This window comes from Pterocles gutturalis, unplaced genomic scaffold, assembly GCF_000699245.1.
Source record: "Pterocles gutturalis isolate BGI_N339 unplaced genomic scaffold, ASM69924v1 scaffold1904, whole genome shotgun sequence".
NCBI classification, from domain to species: domain Eukaryota; kingdom Metazoa; phylum Chordata; class Aves; order Pterocliformes; family Pteroclidae; genus Pterocles; species Pterocles gutturalis.
In genome coordinates, this window is record NW_010135335.1 from 1 (window position 1) to 14,342 (window position 14,342).

Consider the following 14,342-nt stretch of genomic DNA (forward strand, 5'->3'; position numbering starts at 1 on the left):
GGGACGCGCTGCCGGCCCAGCCCAGGGGCCGCTCGCCGGTGCCCGCAGCAGGAGGCTTTACACGCGTGTTGCTCAGGCGCGCCTGAGCTCCATCCCGGGCCGCAGCGGCTCTCCGGGCTGCCCCTTCTCCGTGCACACCCCCGCGGAGGGTGGGGATCGTTAATTAAAACAAGCTATAAGCATTTATTAAACTACAAATGCAGTTTGAATGCGTGAATCTCTGACTGTAGGTGTGTTACCCCACAGACATTAAAACCCCCTGCTTTCTAAGTTGTGTTGGTGTGGAATGGTTAAACTTACCAGTGGAAGTTTTCAAATAATAAAGAAAAAAAGAGTTAACGGCCTAAATGTCTTATACTTTCAAATTGGGTAGACTTTAAGTGATTCTCTGGTTCCTTAATGAGTAAGGAGCTCGAGACTGATTTATATGTTCCCTTACAGTGGCTGTCAGACAGGAAGAAAAGAGCTTTACAGAAGAAAGATGTGGGTGAGTTTTCCTGTCACAGGGTCCTGGGTAATGCTGAGCTGCACATACACAACCAGCAAGTCCAGAAAGAGACACTTTACTAACTGATAGAAGGAAGTTATGTGTATCTCATATTTTAAAAACTACAAAATTAAAGCTATCAATAGTTACAGTTAGAAGGCCATACTTCAGCTTTCTGTATAGCTTTATATAAACAGAATATTACCAATCTTGCTTTAGATTTCAGGCATATTGGGGTTGTAGATTGTGGAAAAATGTGACAGATCAATTCCACATATAGCTTATGATAAAGTCCACCTATAAACTCTTTTATGTGTATTATTCCCCTCTTAGAGTGGACGAACATCTTCATTTGAGCCTAAACTTGTTATCCAAAATAAAATGTGGCTATTTACATACCATAAGAAGCATTGTATAAAAACCTCAACAAACTAACAATGCATAGAGTTAACAGGAGGATGGAATACATTCTAAAACATCTTAAAGATCTTAAAAGACATTCCTTATATTCAATTAGCTCAACACGCCTCCATAAGAAACCAGTAGTTTTTGTGGCTGATATAATACTGCTTCCTTTAATTTTTTTTTCTTTACAGATATCCGTAGAAGAATTGAACTTATTCAAGACTTTGAAATGCCCACAGTTAGTACAAAAATTAAGGTATCAAGAGATGGACAGTATATTATGGCAGTTGGTGAGTTAACGGACTATCTCTCTAGCAGAGGCCAGAAGTGCTAGAAAATCTTTATTACAGAATGGCTTAGTATTTCAGGTAGAATTGATAAGAGTTCATTTTTAAACGTAGCATTGAACAGAGTTTTGGAAGCTTATTCCTAAGATGTGATAGAGTGGCTGTCTTAAAACCAATACTGTGAAACAGTTCTTTTTAGAATACAGATGTTCTTAGAATCATAGAATGGTTTGGGTTGGCAAGAACTTTTGAGATCATCTAGTCCAACCCCCCTGCTGTGGGGCATTTATAATACAGTTAAAACCTTAAGTTCTTACTTATTGGGTGTCAATAAGTACCTCTGAACATCATTGTGTTTTTTAAAGTGGGGTGGAGAATGCTACATTTTTTAACTGTCAAAGTAGGATCCAGACATGAATACTTTAGTAGCACAAAGGAGGCTTGGTCTTTCAGACTTACTGGAAGGTATTATTAAATTCTGTATGATGTACCCAGTAATCAGAAGAACCTACATACAGGTAGGGTACTTAGGCACCAAAGACAAACAACAGGCCATAAGGTTATGTTACTAAGAGGCATGTTTTTTCAGTCACAGAGGCTTTGGTAAGATAGTTGAAATGCAGTAAAGCCTGTATATGTAAGACATTATATTAAAAAACAAAAAGCTTTAATGATATCTTCTTGTTTAATTTTTTTTTTTTTACTAAAGATCAAATTGTTCTTTCAGGAACTTATAAGCCAAGGATCCGCTGTTTTGATACCTATCAGTTATCCCAGAAATTTGAAAGATGCTTAGATTCTGAAGGTTAGTATAAGCTATGACTGTTAGTACAAGATACCTTTCATGTATAATTCAGGTTGGACTCAAGTAGAAATTCCCCTCCCTGTGCTGAGGTGACAGAGTGTACTTTGAGGTAATACAAGAATCTAGAGTGAAACATCACCTAGTCTTTATCTCTGTATTTTTCACATCTTATTGAAAGTTCTTTCCTCTCTTGGAGTGGCATGAAGAGTGTAAGATTTACCTTGAGCCAGTAAGCGCAGAGCTCAGAGAGTGAATGTGGCTGAAGGCTGTGATCTCTTTGGGGAATGCTGTGTGTGTACGATGGCTGGATAGTAGCCAGATCTCCATTCTTTCCTCTTCTGCAAAGCAGTAAGCGAGGAAAATGTACTGTGGTTGCACTATCGTTACTGAAATGAGTTCTCACTGTTTTGTCATGGGAGCCCAAGCTCAGTCTGTTAGTTACAAGGTAAAGAGAATTCCCTGAGAGTGGGTTTGTTTGTTTTGGGTTTTTTTTTTTTTTTCATTTTCTTGGAAACAAGGTACTTAAGGGTAGATGGTAGCATGGCCAAGGCCCTAATTACACTTTGTTTGCTACTAATTTGGAGGGAGAACAACTATGGTGAGGAAAGCAAGGAGCCATTTAGACAGTGGGAAAGGGAGAATCCGCAGGCAGTTAGACTAGGGGAGGAGGTTAGAGCTGTTGTGGCTCTGAGTTTTAGGGTGCATAGATTTGGGGAATGAAGTTTGGGTTTGGTGGGGGTTTTTTTTGTTGTTGTTTTGGTTTTTTGTTAGAAGACTGGGATGTTAGAAGATTGATGCCTGAAAACTGTGATACAGGAGTGACCAAAGCAATGAGGGGGTGAGCATAGAGTGGCAGAAGTCCTAAATCGTGGAATAATGAAACTAGTTTAACTGTGATGTGTGTGAAAGTGATGTGAAAAATAAAAATTGAGAGCTACTGGATTATGTCAGGAAAAGGGGAGTAGAGCATGGTGGTGTTTCTTTACCCTGTGCCTCAGGACTACAGGGAGTCACACAGGGTGAAGGGACAGTGCTGCTGTAAGAAGGGAGGTGGTAGGGGTTCAGAGAGGCTGGGGAGAGGGAAGGTGCGGCAAGAGTGAGACCTGCTTTAAAAGAGTAGAAGTCACTGTGATAGTAAATGCTTGCTGGTAATTAGAGCTTAAAGTAATTTTTTTTTTTTTTGAACTGGCATCTTACTAGACTGCAGAAGTATGTTTAATTTGAAATGTAGCATAGAGTCACTTCAGGTAAGTTTAAATGAGCTACCTCATTTAAATTGAACCAATTTAGCTGGAGCAGCTACTCCCTAATGTTCCCAACCCAGCTCATTTAAAACTAGGCAAAGTTCAATACGTTGCAATGTTCAGCATGGATAGTAGCCTTCAGATTTGTGATTTTTTTGAGCCTTAAAACTTTTTCCGTGGAAGTGCTGACACCTTAGAACGGTTGCATGTACAGGTTTGTGCGTAATATGTCTGAACTCATGTAATTTTTTGTCATCTTTGATGGATTACCAAAGGTCCATGGACCACACAGTCACTGAAAACCATTTGATTAGAACTTCCCCGAGCCAATAAATACATGGTTGAGCCTTGTGTTGAAGAACATGTCAAGTATACAAGAACGATAAAAAGATTACAAGATGCTTCATATGTTTCTAAAGTTTTAGAAAACTACTTACTATTTTGCAAATAAAGTTATATAATTAAAGATGTTATCACAATGCCTGCGTTATGCATTGACACCTGTGGGGAATACTTATATGACTAAAGGTTAGCCTGAGTGTAAATGTTTTCAGGATTTATGCCAATGTTTGCAAATAAGTGTGCTTACTTAGTTGACCTAAAATTCTCTTGCTCTCTCCTCTAGTGGTTACATTTGAGATTTTATCAGATGATTACTCAAAGGTATGTTTAATGTTTTCAATGTGTAAATGGAAAAAATTGTTTAGTATATGTATTAAAATGCATTTTCATATATAGTAAAGACAGTCAATCAACACAACTTTTGGAACAGAAAAGTTTTTTTTTTAGAAAAGCAAACAGGATAAACATTTTTGTACCTTCAAAATGTTTGTTTTCTTTGTCTCTTTGTATTATAATTTGCCTTACCGCTTTCAAAGTCTTTTGTCTGTAGTAGAGAAAAACTTCAAATAGTGATCTATCCTACAAAAAAAGATGTGAAAAATGGAATTAGTTATTCTTTCTAGGATAACATTTAGTCATGATCCCTTGTGACAAGTGATATACAGATACACCATTTTTGAGAGGTGGGGTGGCTACAGGTAAGTTAATAGCCTGGTTTGTCAGGGTTGCTGTAGCCACGACGATTATAAGCATATGAATGAAGTAAAAATTGTGGAGACAAGTAATGTCTTTTTTTTTTTTTTTTTAGTTAAGTGCTGTACCTGGATGAAACAGTTGAGTTCTTAGGACCATCAGCCCTGTTACAGGCCCAATACAGTTACTGCTTATAATTCTGTTTAACACCTGGCTGTTTTCTTCAGCTGCAGCAGCTGGTGTAATAAAAGATGCTACCTATTTCTGTAAACTTTGCTTTACTGATTCATCAAGGTAGTATGTTGCAAATTAAATATGAAATTTAAGCATATAACTTTGCTGATTTCATTATGACAAGTGTTTGGTTTTATTTTTTAAGTGTTCATTTTAATACTTTTTTCTGAGAAAAGACTTTAGCATTTCCAGTACAGGTTAGTTTTAATAAGTATTTCTATTTGATCAGAGATGCTATCATCTAACCTTCTAGCTTTATATTTTCCAATAGTAGTATTAGTAGTATTTTTTTTTTCCCCTGTGAGATTTCTAAGAATATGCCTGAAATCAGTAGCAGAGGAAAGCGACTGATCGGTACAATAGCCTCCCACTTGGCTGTCTGTGGGAAAATGTTTCTGGTTGTACAGACCAAACAGTTATTTCAGAGACTGAGGAACACATTACATTTGCAAATATGTTTCTGACTGGTTATGAACAGTAAGGCTTGTGCATGTTTTCAACTGAAATTGGTACTATATATTTCAGACTGTAACCCTACTTTCACAACATAATACAACCTAATTTTCAATTCTGTTTTCATAAAACTTAACAAATCATTAGAAAGAAAACTAATTTCAGGTAGCTGTCATAATGTTTTGAACGTGTTAGAAAGAGGGAATAACATTTGAGAAATTACACTTGAAATGCTTAGAATCATAAAAATACTGATTGGAAAGGGATCTTCAGATGTCATTTAATGCTTGAACAGGACTGTCAAAAACTGCAAGCATGGAGGTTCTGCAAATTCACTAATAAATTCACTAATTCACAAATAAGTTGTTGCAGTGCTGTGCTACCTCATCATAACGAATTTTTCCTTCCTGTCCAACCTGCCCAGGAAAATCTGAAATTTTCACTGTTGCTATTGCAAAGAGTTTGACTCTTGTCATTTTTGTAACTGCACTTCAGTTGCTGGCTGCTATGAAGTTGTCCTCTAGGGTGCTCTTTGCCTGACTAAACAAGCTAAGATTCTTCCAACCTTTCTTGGTATGCTTTGTGTTCTTCCCGTTGTCTGTCTTCGTAGACGCTCTCAACATCCCTTTTACATTGGAAGGCCCAACACTAGACACATTGCCTCATGCTTTAGTAGAGGAGGGAAAAAAACTTCTCCCCAGTCTGCTCCCGCTATCCTCATAGGTCACCTTTTGAGGCTTATTTTCATTTTCACTGTGAGAGCACGCTGTTGGCTTTCATTCATACTGGTATCTGTAAAGCCAGTTACAGTTCTTGGCTCTCTTAAGTTTTAGACTTAGAAGTTTTAGTCTTGAACTAAGTTTCAGACTTAGGAGAGAATCATATCTTTTTTTCCACGGCTTTTTGGCAAAAGGCACGTATTTCCGCTTGGCATTTTTGCCACACAGTGGTGGCTATGCTTTTGCTACCCTGAGGTTGTAGTGACCGAAATTGATTTAGTATGAAGGAAAGGCAAACATGATTTACAGTGAGTTGTATCCATTGCTAATGAAAGAGGACACAAATATCTTCAAGCCCAATATTGTAGAAATTTATCTTAAAATAGAAAATTATTAGAGGTAAGGCAATCATTAGCAGAATCTTTAGTTGCTTTTGGCAGCTATCAGAAACTTTATAACATCTTTTGGAGGTAGAGTGGGTGAAAGGAAAATTCACTTTTCTCATTGAAAGCAAACTGCGTATTCTCTCTTCCTGGTAACAGGTTTTTGATTTTTTTACTGGTAGTATGTTAAAATTAAATACGGTTTAATTTTTTGTTCTTACAGTTTATTTCGCTTCTATATTGCATGTAGATGCAGACATTTCTTCTTTTGCAATTATGATAGAGAAAAGATGTGATCTGGGCATTGCTTCCAGCAAGCTTTGCTTGTTGTAAACCTCCGGTTAAACATATAAAGGCATTAGGCATACAAAAGATTGATTGGGATGTATATGAAAAACATCATTGTATTACAGATCCAGCTGCAAAGCTGATGTTGTCTTGTATGAAATCGTAGTTACACTTCTGAAAGATTATACTCTACTTGGTCTTGGACCAAGGTGAGTGAGTCCATGAATAGAAGCTGAAACGCGGGCTTTTTCTGGTATCAGAAATCCTAAAATAAGGGGGGACTCTGATAAATAGGCATGAAGTACTAGCATAGGTCAATACTTTCTCCATGTCTTGTAAGGGAGGAATATACAGGTACATAAATAAAGATGACTGATTTAAAATAACTTTTGGACCTCACATTTTCTGAGCATCTTGTCCTTCCTTGCACTGCTGACAATGTAGTCCAACAGTAGGAGATTTAAAATGTTGTCTACTACTTTTAGAAGATGCATGGACTATAAATATTCTAACATAAACTAGCACTTTTCTAGTCTATGCTAAATAGGGATGAGGCTCAGAGTCAAGAGTCAGCCTGTGAATAGCTGTACCATTTAATTGTTTGCATGCACTGTGGTGTGAGTTTGGGCCAGGTCAACTGTTCCTCCATCACACAGTGCCTGAGCATGGTTTGAGGCACAGCATGAGTGTAACAGATGGTGTGGATGTTACTGTCTCTGGATTGGGAAGAATTCCTTCATATGTATCCGAGCTGTGCTATGTTAACTTGCCATCAGGACTACGGGGGCAGGTTCTGGCCTATTTTATTTACTAGCATAGATCTAGCCTTCTAGTAATGCCTCCCTGGACTCTTCCAGGACTGAGATGTTTGTCTACGTTTCAGAAACAATGTGATTATTCAGTTGGCAAACAACAAAAAAAATGTATAAAGGTTGTTGGTGTTATTTATTGGAACACTGCCATTGGCCAGGATGTATATAGTACCTGTTCTTAGTACCTGTAAACACACTGGTGTCCCCATGGCATTGTTCCTGGAAGAAATTGCTAACTCTGGGTGTCTGAAAGAAGTACAGATGTTAATCTTTGTGCACCACAACATCAAGATGACTATACTGCTTCTGGTTGCAGAGTCACTTTCAGGTTGTCACATATACTCTTGTGAATATTTATTTAATGGTTATTACTAAAGATCTCTGCTGTGGCTAGTGAGAATGATGAAGCACTAGTCGAGTCTATCCTTTTAGTAGAAATGCTTTAAATGACTTGTGATAAAACTGTGTGGGCTTGAAAAAAAAACTGAAAGACAAGTTGAGGACATTGTAATCTGCTTTTGTGTATTTCAGTGCTTTCTATTTTATTTTCAGATTGTCTTCTTGCAGTGTGGCAGATTTGTGGAGTTTCATTCACAACACGGCCATTACTACAGGACAAGAATACCAAAATTTGGTAGAGATTTCTCGTATCACTATCCATCGTGTGACCTGTATTTTGTAGGAGCAAGGTATTGATTAAATGGATTGTTTTGTTTCACTTCTGTTAGCAATATTTTCCGAGACTAAGATGAACATTAAAGTACCAGAAAAGTTAAAAATTGGAAGAAGTGGCAATTCCTTCCAAATTAATAATAGAGACTGTGAAGAGTGGAAAATGTGGGAAGACTAAAATTAATTCAGTTTCCTGTACTAAGATTTTTTTTTTCTTTGGTTCTTAAACCAGGTACATCATGTATTTGCAAAGTTGTCGTAACAATTGCAATTCAGTGTACTGTTTTAAAAACTGTTTAGCATCTAAGTAATGAAAGGTAAATAACTTTTTCTATCCTAGTTGGGGTTAAAGTATAAGTCAAATCACATAAAATTGAGTTTGTGAGAAGACATAGTGAAAATAAAATGAGGTATTCAGGGTTTCAAACAAAATAAGTAGGAAATCAAGATGTAATGTAAATCACAAGAAATTAAAAGATCTTAAATGAATTAATGCATCTTTTCCCTGCAAAAAGAGTAATTGGTAGGATACTGCAGTGTAATAAATATCTTTGGTGAACATACACATTTTTCTCTGTATTTTTAACACTGAAGGACAGATGTGTCCTATATTTTAGAATGTGAAGTCTGAAAAGTGTATGTTTGGTAAAATTAGGCTGTCAGCAAGAATCTGTAACTCCTAACTTATGAGAGTATTTTGCCGTATTCGTAAGAGAAAGGAGTAATTTGGGATTTTTTTCTTTGTAGTTCTGAAGTATACCGGCTAAATCTGGAACAGGGAAGGTTTCTCAACTCACTGCAAACTGACGCTTCGTAAGTTATCTGTAATGCATGACATCTATCTGTCTTCTTTCCACCAGGTGGAAGCAAACTACTAGCATGCTCGCCATCAGTACTGTATCTGAATACTGCCCAAATGCGTTGTAGAGTTGAAAGGGAACATATGCTGAGTCTGAGCCTCATTTTATTTTATGTTCTGTAATTCTTTGTTCTAGTTTTTATGTTTTAATTGAGTTTTCTTTTGTGGATATTTTAAAATTACTTAATACAGACATAGAGTAGGTATTATATAACTTGATCTTAAGAGCATTTCATTAAAACTTTGCCATTATTGCTCAATTTAGCCATCATATAGAGATCTACCCACAGGGTGTGTACTTTCCCAGGCATGTCTTTGTCCTTCTGCTCTTGGAGTAGCCCAAAGAGAATTTTTATATCTCCAGCATGTGTCTGATTCTTTTGAAAACCCTACCAGAGCAGGAGCTGGGCTTCTTTTATGTGGGGAGCAGATGAGAAGAACAGACTTGACTAGATAAAGCGGCTAGTTGGTGGGCAACAGCTGGTGCTCAGTGGGTAGGATAGTGTAATGGAGGAAGGAGTATTTGGGCAGACATAATTACAGAAGCTGAGCATAGGGGAAAAAAAAGACAAAAAAAACCAATGGGAAAATCCTGGAGCAGGAGAGCTAAGGGTGTAGTGTAAAATCTGAATTATGGAGATGAGACTTGAATTTGTGAGAAGGTTTTGAGGTAGGGGAATTGGTGAGTTATAGAATTAGAGGTGGAGGGCTTTCAGTGGGAGAAGTTGAAAGGTGCCAGCATGAGCAGTGTAAAGAGAAGTATTAGTACTTTGGAAGAATTGTTGGAGAAATACAAGGTTTCTGGGTGCCCTGTTGAGAAATAAGATACTTGAAGGACAGAAAGGAAGACGGGCCGTTCGTCAGAATATGTTTGAGATGTAAGCTTTGGAAGATAAGTAATCAGGAGCATCTTTTGACATAGTTGAGTTGTTTAAGAATGTAGTGGAGCAGAGTGATATGGCAAGGCTTGGTGGTAGCTGGTGGGTATGGGCAGAGAAACACAATCATTCAGGTTGGAAAGAACCTCAGAGCCCAGACTCCTGCTGCAGGCATGGTCACACTGAATTCAGATGAATTTTCCCAGGTGGTCTTGAAGTCTCCAAGGATGGAAATTCCACAGCCTCTATGTGCAGCCCATTCCAGTGCTTGCTTATCTGTACAGCGTAAAAATATTATCCTTATATCCAGTCAGAACCTTAAGTGTTTCAAGTCATCAGCACTGCCTCTGATGGCTCAAAATTCTTGGTTCCTCTTAAGTATGGGAAGCTGCTATTAGGTGGCCATCTTTCCCTGCCCCCAGCTTTTGCTTTTCCAGGCGAAGCAGTAGTGTACATGATTGCAGAAATCCTTTTACTTGTTCTGTTAAATTGTTCTGAGGTCATTAAACTTGCTCCTTTTTCTATTTTAGAGAGAGTAATGCCTGTGACATAAATCCTGTACACTTCTTGTTTGCCATGGGGACAGCTGAGGTAAATGTTTGCATTCCTTTTATAAAAAGGACAGTGATGTTTGTTTCTTTTTTATATTTGTATGAGGATAAGAAGAAAACATGACAGAAACCTAATTAATTAATTTGATCTTATTTGGTATGTTAAGTATAGATCTATTAAACAAGATTACTTTTTTAGAACATAGTGCAGATATAATTCCTGATTTGCCTTCGTTGGTGAGATGCTTGAGATTTTGCAGATGAGAGAGAAAATAGCATTATCTTGCTTTACAGTATGGCCACCTGTAGAAATTAGCTAGCATGTGTACCCTAGTAATCCTTGGGAATTTTTTGTTAATAAGTCTCATTCAGATCACATTGCTTGCCTGCCACTATTAGAACAACCTATGTCAACCTAGTAAATTTGATTAATTATTTGTAGATTAAATAATTCATAATTTTATTTAAACATTTTCACAATACCAGCCATCTGTTGCATAAGTTGAAACGTATTTTCTAAACTGTTCAGGGTAGAGTGGAATGCTGGGATCCTAGAACTAGAAATCGAGTCGGGGTGTTGGACTGTGCTTTAAGCAGCGTGACAGCAGACACAGAGTGAGTAAAGGCTACCTTTTCAAAATGTGTTCTTCTGTTTTTTCAGAAGTTTTGCATTTAGAAACAATCCCACCGTGCATTAAAATTACTTGCCCATGGTCTTCTTATTGCTAGTTTGAATAAAGGGTTTTCTTAGTCATAATGCAGTCTTTTAGTTACTGATCTCAGTAGTAGTGGCTAATTTTCTATACAACCACAAGTTGTGAATGTAAACAATACAGCTTTTTGAAGTAGTATTTCTGAGTGATATCTCTAAATTAATTTACATTAATTATCCTAGCAATTTTTAACATTGAAAAAATTATATGTAGCCTGTATTGAAAGAATGTATAACTATAAGCGTTGTGCTTTGCAGGATAGAGGGTTTGCCATCCATTTCGGCACTGAAATTTGATGGAGCTTTGAATATGGCTGTAGGAACATCTACTGGGCAGGTAGACTTAACTTCATCTACAACATTTCGTAGGAGATCCTGTTCTTGCAATTGCCAGTCCAGATCTATCATACATTAAGTGCACTTATTGTAATGTAAATATATATTAATAAAAGTATTTGTCAGAGCATAAATTACATGTCTAGAGTAGTAATAGTCAAACTGCGAATTAATTTTGTCAAATGGTGTAGCTCTTCAGAATATTGTAGGGACCACTTAAAATGGTACAACCTGCCTACTATATAACTTGAAATTCTGCAATTTTCTTGTAATGTAAGAGTCAAGTATGCAGGGAAGTTGCTGCTTTTTGAGACTCCACTGATACCATCTCAATGCAATGTATATGCTCTCCCTTGTCTTGATGGTGGCTAAAGAAGCAGAAGTGATTGTCTTTCAACTGTTTTTTTTAATGTCTTACCTTTCTATGAGGGATCATTTTGATTGATTTATTCATTGTTACCATCTTATTTGTAAAGCAAGGTATGGGGATTTTTTTCTGCCTTCATCAGTCTTTTGATGGGTTTAGAAAACTGTAGCTTGTTCAACAGCAGATACGTATGCAAGAGTGGTATTTGTGATAATGTTAGCACACATGCCAAGCAAGTTTTATTGGAGAGTATATTTTTTGTTAAACATACTAGTAATATTTTTTCACAAAAATTATTACTAGTCACACTTTATGTGTGAAAGATCTGAGGTCTTTCTCAAGTTCCACAGGAAACTTTGTAGACAAAAATGCAGATTTCTGGAAGACAGGGCCTGTATTCCCTTCTTTACTTAAAATAAAAAATTTATTTTTGTGGTGTTTCACTGAGTGAAAGCGATACTCACTGAATGTGGAAGGGAGTCAGAAAATCTAAATCTTGTAAGAACATGACAAAAATCTGAATGTGAAATGTTAGTAATTAAGAAATAATAAGAGCCTTGAAAATGGTTCATTTTTTCAATAGAAATGCTTTAGGAAGCAAGGCTTTAGGGAGGAAAAGGCTTTAGGAAGTTGGTGAGCTCTTAAATTTGCTCTTAATTTTTCTGGACTGAAGCACTCTGACGTTAAAATATTGACAGAATAAATCGGGTTCACTTAATAAGCTGTTCTCAGAATTTAAAATTATGTATTTTACATAAATCTTTTCCATGTATTTAAGTAAAAAATCTCAAGTTTAGTTAAATCTTTAGTGAAGATCTGGTGTGTGTGTGACTTCCTCTTGATCTGACAATATTGCAAGTTTAATCTGTCTCTTATTCTTCAAGGTTTTATTATATGATCTCCGGTCTAGTAATCCATTAATAGTCAAAGATCACCACTATGGCCTGCCTATTAAGTCAATTCAGTTTCACCATCAGTTGGATTTAATTATCTCTGCAGATTCTCGAATCATAAAAATGTGGAACAAAGATACGGTGAGTGTTTTTATGTTGCTGCATTTAGATTTTTTTTTTTTTTATTTTTATTTTGTGTGTCGTCCCCCCCCCATGCAGTTGAATAATAAAGCTGAAATTTGATGTAGGAAGTTGGAGTTTTAATGTGTCCTAATTTATATGGCATTTTGTCCTGTCTGACTAAAAAACATCTTGGAAGTTATTCAACAGCCTGTCAGGTATAAAGGTGTAGTCTTAGTTATTTTTTTTGCTATTTGTTCTTCTCTGCTGCTTCTTTCAGTAGAAGGATTTAAACATAAAAAGTAGTATTTTAGCCATTGCCCTGGTCCCTGGTTTGTGTATTCCTCACAGTGTGCTTGAACACAGTTAAATCAGTTAGTTCATGACCTGTTAAAATCAGGGGCTGCTTATTTTCACAAAAACCTGTTTCGATATTGAAGCAAATACTATGCCTGGATCCGAATAACAATGTGTATTAGAGGTTTATGTTGCAGTAGGCAACGTCTTAATCCCAGCCTTTTGTACCTCTATGTGAAGTTGAAATCTTTACTTTTCATAACACTTTCTTTCATTATATTGTGTTCTTTTCTTCTCTTTCCATCAATGCAGCTCACACAAAATATGTTACCCATAGGTTCATAGTAATACTACTGTAGCTTGGTTCATTATGAGGGGCTGTCTTTATTCATTGTATTTCTTCTCCATTCTCCATCTATGCTTTTCTAGCTTTATAATGAAATGTATTGAGCAGTTACATTAGAGGCACTTTTTTCTGACTATTTCAGGCAGTCATTTCTCTATTGTTGTGCTTCTTCATGAACTTTCAACAGCCCCTTTTATTTTTTTCTGTGATCACAAGCGGTTTTTTGTAAGCTCCTCTGCAGTTACTTTTTATTGTTTAAAAGAGCAAATAAATTATTGGTTATTATTTAAAACATCTGCAGTGGCCTCTTTCCATTTTTCCTAGGTATATATATTTCCCTCTTTGAGGATGAAACACTGAAAGGTTTGTCAGGTGGCCTCTGCAGTGGGAAAAGGGAGAGTTTCTTACTGCTGGAAGGCAAAGATAGCTTTGGACTCTATCCTAGAGTATGTTCCAGCTGGCTCCACCTCTCCCAGATGTTGGTTCCCGACTATCTCTGGCTGGGAACCAACTGCAGAGGCAGACTGCCGGGTGGAGAGCATATGGCTTTGATACCAGAATAGCCCCATGCTGAGACGTGCCTTGGGGTGGGGAGCATGAGGCTTTTGTCTGCTAAGACCGGGGTGGGGGAGGACTCCTATTAATCATCCGGGAGAGACCAGAGGTGGGTGGAGTAACAGCATGTAACCGGGAGGGAAAGGAAGGACCTGGAGAGGTAGGTGGGATTGCTGCAGGGAAAGAAAAAAGAGGAATAGGATGAAAATTTGCTCTGTTCCTGTCCCTCATTTAGAACTGTGTAGGCATGTACTCTCATGCTTCAGATTCTGTGGCCCAGTTCTTAGAGACTCTTCCTTTACTGGCTGTCTTGTGTGTTGGCTTATAAGAGCACCTGTATTTTGTCTGGGTTTTTCAGACTCTGTTCCAGTTTTTTGTTTGGTTTTTTTTTTTTTTTTTTGAGAATGTTGTTTCCTGCTTTTACCTCTTTCTTAAATAACCTTTATAACTTCAATTCTGATTGAAGCTACATACCACTGGATGCTTTTATTACTTTTATTTTGTGTTTAGACCTCTTTAATACTGAGTTTATAAATTACAGATAAAGTACTGAGCTATATTTCATTTTATGTAGAAATGAGCAGGGTGGAGGAACCAAGCTCCA

The 14,342-nt window shown here is 37.1% G+C and overlaps 1 protein-coding gene across 1 annotated transcript in view; it reads left to right on the forward strand.

Moving 5' to 3' along the window:
* The first annotated feature begins 399 nt into the window (after nt 1–399).
* The window catches only part of NOL10 (nucleolar protein 10), a 49,946-nt gene continuing 36,003 nt past the window's right edge, over nt 400–14,342 (forward strand). Inside the window, exons 1-10 of the mRNA XM_010081829.1 lie at nt 400–487; nt 1,084–1,182; nt 1,907–1,984; nt 3,854–3,891; nt 7,705–7,841; nt 8,572–8,637; nt 10,092–10,152; nt 10,642–10,727; nt 11,083–11,161; nt 12,412–12,561. Of these exons, the coding sequence (XP_010080131.1) occupies nt 400–487; nt 1,084–1,182; nt 1,907–1,984; nt 3,854–3,891; nt 7,705–7,841; nt 8,572–8,637; nt 10,092–10,152; nt 10,642–10,727; nt 11,083–11,161; nt 12,412–12,561 (882 nt within the window). The remainder of the gene's footprint in view (nt 488–1,083; nt 1,183–1,906; nt 1,985–3,853; nt 3,892–7,704; nt 7,842–8,571; nt 8,638–10,091; nt 10,153–10,641; nt 10,728–11,082; nt 11,162–12,411; nt 12,562–14,342) is intronic.